Source organism: Rutidosis leptorrhynchoides, chromosome 8 (genome assembly GCF_046630445.1).
Source record: "Rutidosis leptorrhynchoides isolate AG116_Rl617_1_P2 chromosome 8, CSIRO_AGI_Rlap_v1, whole genome shotgun sequence".
NCBI classification, from domain to species: domain Eukaryota; kingdom Viridiplantae; phylum Streptophyta; class Magnoliopsida; order Asterales; family Asteraceae; genus Rutidosis; species Rutidosis leptorrhynchoides.
The window spans coordinates 351,512,600-351,519,753 of NC_092340.1; the positions used below are offsets into that span (position 1 = coordinate 351,512,600).

The following is a 7,154-nucleotide window of genomic DNA, read 5'->3' on the forward strand; positions in this document are numbered from 1 at the left end:
TTCTAGAGGGGTTGGCATTTTGTAGTAGTGGTTCTAGTGGGTACAACTGTTTATGCGTAGCGTACAAGGCGTTTATACACGAAAGTGGGTACCATTCACCAATAGTACCTAAACTTTCTCATACAAGAGTTGGGGGTTCGCGCGTTGCTGCTTAATATTTTCCGCGATTTTTTACAACGCTCGTGTTATTGTTCTATCATTTTTTGTTTGCAATAACATAAACACAGACACTTACTTTGTTGATGTTTTAACATAAAAAAGACACATGATTTACATGACGTACTGTTACATGCTTACAAACCTAGCATTAGTTCATAATTTAGAGAGTTGTACATTGTTATTACACACATAATTTACATACATCACAAAAGATCTTTACAAAAGACCTTTAAAAGAACTATTAAGTTTAAAAGCAGTTAATCTTAAAAAGAAATTAAATGAGCAGGCTTAGTAGAAACACTCTATTAATGTGTCTGGGTGGCACAACCATATTGATATCATGGAAAAAATAACACACCTCAAAAATACCATGCAGCTGGCGAGTCATATAGTTATAGAGGAAGAGAGGTAACCCAGGTGTAATTGCTCTAACAGAGTCTCGGTATCTTGGTGGCAAACCTACATCCATAAATCCCACTATACAATCTATCTCAGACCCATAAACAAAATGTAACTCATATGTACTCAATTAGGAGATACTTCATTAAACTACCCACATATTCAAACAAACAAATATTCAAACTTTATTTAGAGCATTAGAACTAAAAGATTCGGTGAATCTTAATTTCCATTTGATTAATTTGTTGAACATAAAAAGATTTTAAAGCAAAAGACAAATTGAATTTAACATACCGTTTAATTTTATGGAACCTTTTGCCACCTTTGGAACGGATGTACATCTGCAAATAGATAAAATTACGGGATTTAGTATATAGATTAATGCATTCTCAACAATGGATATGATCAAAAAAAAGGCTGATGAATGGTTAGTTATATTATGTATGACCATTTTAATTGTACGATCATCGTATCAAAAATCACTCCATAGAAAAAGAGATTAACAACACTTACCAAAGGCAACTCATGATTAGTTCAAACATGTAAAAATTTGTTCAAGTTCCAATTATAACAATGATAGTTTAAATCAAATACATATAGAATCTGTAACGCATTATGCTATAAGTTTTGGTATTATATGATGCTATCAATCGATAATGTATTAAAAAATAGCAACATATACTACCTGATGTATGTTAAAGACCATACTATGCCACCTTCTTGGCTCACCAAAAACATAGCTTGTATACTATGATCAACAAAGGATATTCACACAGATTCTTAAGTCCATTTAGATGTGGTTGTTTAGCGTAAGTGATGAAGAACTGGCTCCCGTTTGTGTTGGGCCCACTGTTTGCATTGACAGCATAGCTCTGGCATTATGCTGAAGAAAGAACCAACATAATCAAAAAATTAATAATATAAAACATATATTATATAATGTACACACAATATATATGCATGTGTGGGTTCAAATTTTACCGTAAGGGACTCTCGTATCTCGTCATTAAACTTTTTGCCCCAAATACTTGTCCCTCCTTTACCGGTCCCCGTCGGATCACCGCCTTGAATCATAAACCCCTTAATGTTTATGTGAAAAATGGTGCCATCATAATAGCCACCTGCACATAATGCAAGAAAATTATGTTGCAGGTTAAAAGTTTTCTAGTCAATCAATTACAATGACACAATACACACTTTTCATTATCTAGCTACGTTCTCGACTAAGGTCACCGCCTTGATTGCAAATAAGGTTTTCCAAAAGTACTCATTACTACTTAGAGTAAGCACGACTTCACGAACAAAATCACAGACAAAATCAGTATGACTATAATGTGATTATAAGCAAATGTATATACACATCCATGCTTGGTTTATAGTTAAATCAAATAGCTTACTAATTGTTAAGATAGTTACTTATAATTACATATTTCAATACGATATACATAAGTTAAGTAATAACTAACCTCTGATGCTTTAGGTACTTCATCACAGGCGATTTCACACTTGATGTCACCGAGATTAGTATGAAGCGTAACTGAGTAACTGACTACATTAAAACGAAAAAAATTTACATGAATATACAAATTACCGAGACAGTTATAAAATGCAATATACATAATCTGCAGCTTAGATGTAGGACGAAATGCATGAAAAGAAAAATGATATCGATCATACCATTGAAACTTGTTTTATCTAGTCGTTATAGCTTCTTCCAATTTTTGGCATGATTTCTCATTTTGCAGTGATATCATCATAAAAAGCCCTAGCTGTCAACTTCACCAATCTAAATATCATTGATCGTAAGTATTACAAACTTCAAGTAAACCCTAGTATTTCATTATAAGGGTCTGAAATAATAGACACCAACAAAGAAGAACCGAACAATTTAGAAGTCACAAAAATCAAAAACTCAATTGACAATTTAGAGTGAAATGAAGGTTCTTAGCAATGATTAATTATTAAGCAATAGATTCATTTATATTTATAAATTGTTTAAAAGAGAAACTCACAAAAAATTGCAGTTATACGAACTGAATAAAATTGATCAAATAATAAAAAATAAAAATAAAAAACGATTATGGTTTGAAAAACATACAACAAAGCAGGGAACTTGATTTGAGAATTGGGGACTTAATAACGTATTACTTTCTTCTGCTCAATAACGGCGCCAAATTAGGGTTTCATGCGACTGCTACAGATACTCCTTCCCCTTCGTGTGTTGCAATTGTGACAAAAAATTAATTCCTTTCTTTCTTCTACTCAACAAACACAACAAATTTAGGTCTGATGCGATTTCCTCACTCTTCCTGATCAAAACCTAGAATAAGCTTTAATCGGTGACCTAAAAACACATGTGCACATCGATTGTCTGGCAGCGGATGACGACGATGACGATTATTCTGACGGGAAGTGATTTCCGGCTTGTCACCGTCGGTACTCTCGAATTGTGGACACCTGCGAAGCCAACTTTTTTTGGGCAGCGATTTGGGATGTTGATTCGGTGGAGTTGGTGGGAAGGAGTAAGAGTAACAAATTAGATGGCAATGAAGTGAAACAGTATAACAGTTATGTGGAACAGTATCAGTGTAGATAGGGGTTGAGGGCAATAGGATTTAAGAAAAATTTACTAAAAAATTACGGGATTTAGTATATAGATTAATGATAAGAAAATTAATGTAATATGGAGTATCATTTTAATTAAATGTATTTGATGGTTAACGGTATACATAATTTCCTTGTAAGAGGTCTCATGTTCGAATCTCATTTAAGACGAATATTTAGTGATGGTCAGAGATGAGTTGAAAACAATCACGGAGTAATGTTGTTGAGCTGCGTACATCAGAAAAAACCTTCTACCTTTCTTTTAACTGTATATATACTTACAGCCGTCGGGCATTGTAACCTAAAGCTAAGGACTTGTAGTATATCAATTTAATTGTAAAAATTGACCTCAAGTGTTATGCAACTTGGATATTACTCTAACTCAGCTTTCAAGAACACAGTTAGGCCTAAATATAATATAATGTAAGATACTATATGCATCAAAAACAAACCATGGGAGTAAGCAAATTTCACCCTGTTTGACTGGTTTCATTTTTAAATAATTTTCCAATTAATAATTATAAACCCATTTAAAAAAAAAAAAAAAACACACACAATAACACAACCCAGATCACCCTGTTTGTAAGTATATAATTTAAATTTTGCAACCTCTACTCAGAAGGCTAATTATATACCTACTGAATTTGTTACCATCTAAGTTGCATTTTCAAGGCCCAAAGCAAAGAAATAGTATGCAGAAATTAATCTCAAAAAATAATTAACTGAATCTATAGTTGGCAGGTAGGGTAAAAAAGATAACATAAGGAAGATTATAAAAGTTATGAACTTTGGACTTGAACCCAATTGTCTTAACTAATTTGGCACAAATTGAAATGATCATCATTTGGTATCTTGTAGTTTCTTTCCCAATGTTCACTGACCACCTCCACGAGTTTGTAACCTCCTCCTTTCGAGCTCAAGCTGCAGAAAGAAAAAAAAAAAAAAAAGATTAAGGAATAAAGAAAGTTAACGGGATCACCAAGCTACATGATTATGGGCTGAAGTTGAATTTAGTTTTAAAAAAAATTTGAACAGCAATTTGGGATCACCAAGGGGACTAAACCACTGACGTGATCATCTCCCGCAGCTGCATAACCCACCCCCAACTACTGCCATAGAGGAAACGCGGACCAATCCAAGGGCGTGGCCGGTAAAACCCCCGCTGCACCAGCAACACAATGTACGAAAGGCGACCTTGGGTGGTTTTCAAGGTCAAAGGATAACCTTGTGTTTGACTATAATAATGAGTGAGCTTCAACAATTTTATATCAACCGATAATCCATGAATTATTACATGAAAGTGATGTTATACTTCTACACCAACTAACAAGTAAATGGGTCAAAATTGCCCATCTTTAAATTAATATCTACCCAAAAGTAAACTAAAATCTTACCACTTTCCTCACTCGCTCATTTGCAGCAGCAGTTCCTCCAGTAACAGACTCAGCAAGATACGGGCTGCTAACACGTACTTGATCCATCACTACTATCGCAGTCTTATCCCAGTGAACGGGTAATCTGATTATAGTACCAAGAACGAAAATTATTAGAAAAAGTTGGTTTGTATTAAAGGATAAGGGTTGTGCAACTTAAACTCTATTGTTCTACATGTAAGAAATTAGTCGTTGCTTCATAAGTGCAGGGTATATATACATTAATACATATAAAAATTTCAATGATGAATACATTGTTTTTTAAGTACGGACAAGTTGATAAGGTTATACCAACATCTTAGTTAATAAACCTTCATTATTACTTTTTTAACCAAATCACAAGTTATTATCAAGCATTCTAAATGTTACATTTACAAAATTGATCTCATAGTCTGCAAAATCAGTTGATATTTGGAATTGAGATGCTAGCCATAATTCTTGTAATATTGGAGCTGATTTCTTGTTGTATAGCACATGCTCGATGAAAATGACATTAATGATGTGGTGGATGTGTAACACTACAAGATTTATCATGTATGTAATAAGATATTTTATCATGTACTATGTAATAAGAGAATGCAATTTGAAAACATATAAATTTAAGATATGGAAGCTAATGGTCTATTTTAATCACATATAAAGGTAGGAAAGACACGTAAAGGATTTTTGTAGAAAAGAGCTACTCATATCTTATAATCTACACTAGTGAGAAATACCTATTTGTTAATTGAGCTTAATACTTACTTACTCTAAAACCAAAAGTTATAAAAATGTATAAACAATTTCCTGTCCCGTGTTTTGCTGCAAAGATAAAGATCCGGTAAAATTAACAGCTAACTAGCCATTAATGCTACTGTCGAATCTTCATAATGTGAGAGTCCAAATTTATAATGTCATGGAATCATAATTATCAAGTAACGGGACTGTAACATAATAATTGATTTTCTGAATCACTAAGATCATCGAAGAACTTTGTTTACAGGCACAAATCGTACGGAGATATATAATGCATAGACATCAAAGTATACATATATAGGTAGACATGTAAAGAACAAAGAGAGGAAATATATTGAGATACATACGTTTTCGAGAGCGCATCGAAAAGGCTCTGCGCCTCAGCGGTAACACCAACCCCAATCCTCTCAACATCTATCTCTGCTTGCCTACATTAATCCAATCAAGATTCACCAATCTTACAAACAATTTAGATGCACTTTATGACTTGTATACCTCAAAAAAAGTGTATTACACATCTCAATAGAATAAATTAGCAAAAAACGAAAAGAACTTGATAAAGGTTATGTAAAATCCCCATTACAAAAAGGGTAAAAAAAACTGTGACTTTGAGCATCTAATTCATTGAGACATTTAATCAAACACATGGTGGGCAATAAAGAAAACATACCTAACAGCAGCATCTTCTTTAGATTGAAGTGAATTAAGATCAAGATAACATTTTTTAAGATCAAGTGGGTCATCAGATTGACCTAAAAAAGAAAACTCTTTGATATAATCAGCTTTAAGTAACCTAATGCTACGGCGTGATTGGGGGTTTGATTTCAATCCTTCTTGAACAACAAGGATGTTTGATGGTGGATCATATGTTATAACTTGACCTTCAAATTCATCACCAAATGTCGTTTTGATTGATAACAAACATCCAACTGCAAACTCAGCACCATCAATCGCTGCCATCTTTCGCTGATTAAAAGGGAAAAGAAATTACAAATTTAGGGGCTTCGTTTTTGTTTGATGAAAAGAAAGAAGATCGTATAGGTTATTTATATAAATAGTCCCTGAAGTATTTTCAATTTTCGTTGTCGTCCTCATTTTTTTTTTTTTATAATTATACTCCTTAATATGTTGGCCTGAATACGGAATACTAAATAGGTATTTTTGGTAAATCTGCTTGAGTTATTATATGGGCTCATTTTCTCTGGGAAGAAAATAACAAAATCCAGCCCAATTACAGAAGTAAAACATGATATAAACCTTATATTATAATTTGTTTAATAAAATAGAATGATTAGAATGGTACATAATCTGAATGATTCAGAGTTTCTGAATAAACTTAATTATAAATGAAAATAAGCTATTTGATAATCATTTTGAATGAACAAACTGAAATGGGTAAAATTACCTTAATTACGTGTTACATGAATAAACAATTCAATACACTTGTTTGTTACTTAAGTGTTTTGAATATGATTTGAGTAGGATATTATAGAAAATATATGTATTAAGAAAGTTTTTCAATTCTTTTTACACAAATTTAGAATAACGATGTCTAGTCCAACAGTTCATAATAAAACTTTCATTTTGTATTGAACTTAGAAGAAATTCATAAAAAAATATAAGTATTAATTTTGAGAGTAACATGTACATGGGCACATGGTACACAATTTACTGGATTTATAAGGCACTCGTGACTCATCTGTAATGGGTAAATAGTGAGAAAAAAATGTATCAAATCAAATCACGCATATTAATTAACAATATAAAACCTAATTTTTCTTTAGAAATCATTGTTGAGTCATCATTTTGTTGGGCCGAAGGGTG

The 7,154-nt window shown here is 32.6% G+C and overlaps 1 protein-coding gene and 1 long non-coding RNA gene across 3 annotated transcripts; both read right to left on the reverse strand.

Annotated features, from left to right (window-relative positions):
- Positions 1-284: 284 nt before the first annotated feature.
- Positions 285-2,102, reverse strand: LOC139862374 (uncharacterized). Of its 2 annotated transcripts, none has more exons than XR_011764167.1 (5): positions 2,025-2,102; positions 1,540-1,679; positions 1,244-1,441; positions 853-899; positions 285-618 (listed from the first exon to the last, which is right to left on the reverse strand). It is a non-coding gene; the product is annotated as an uncharacterized lncRNA (long non-coding RNA). The 2 variants fall into 2 exon arrangements; XR_011764166.1 differs by having other exon boundaries at positions 285-636.
- A 1,728-nt stretch (positions 2,103-3,830) lies between these two features.
- Positions 3,831-6,351, reverse strand: LOC139862990 (uncharacterized). Its single transcript, XM_071851646.1, has 4 exons — positions 6,001-6,351; positions 5,678-5,758; positions 4,557-4,680; positions 3,831-4,083 (listed from the first exon to the last, which is right to left on the reverse strand). Exons 1-4 carry the CDS (start codon positions 6,288-6,290, stop codon positions 4,036-4,038), a joined length of 543 nt encoding a protein of 180 aa, XP_071707747.1. The 5' UTR covers positions 6,291-6,351; the 3' UTR covers positions 3,831-4,035.
- Positions 6,352-7,154: the final 803 nt, after the last annotated feature.

What these genes read in the sequence shown, in the direction of transcription:
- LOC139862990 (XM_071851646.1), bottom strand. Translation starts at nt 6,290, where the DNA reads ATGGCAGCGATTGATGGTGCTGAGTTTGCAGTTGGATGTTTGTTATCA. An exon ending in TTCGATGCGCTCTCGAAAAC is followed by an intron (nt 4,681 to 5,677) that starts GTATGTATCTCA and finishes TACTATAATCAG; the next exon opens with ATTACCCGTTCACTGGGATA. An exon ending in ATGAGCGAGTGAGGAAAGTG is followed by an intron (nt 4,084 to 4,556) that starts GTAAGATTTTAG and finishes TTCTTTCTGCAG; the next exon opens with CTTGAGCTCGAAAGGAGGAG.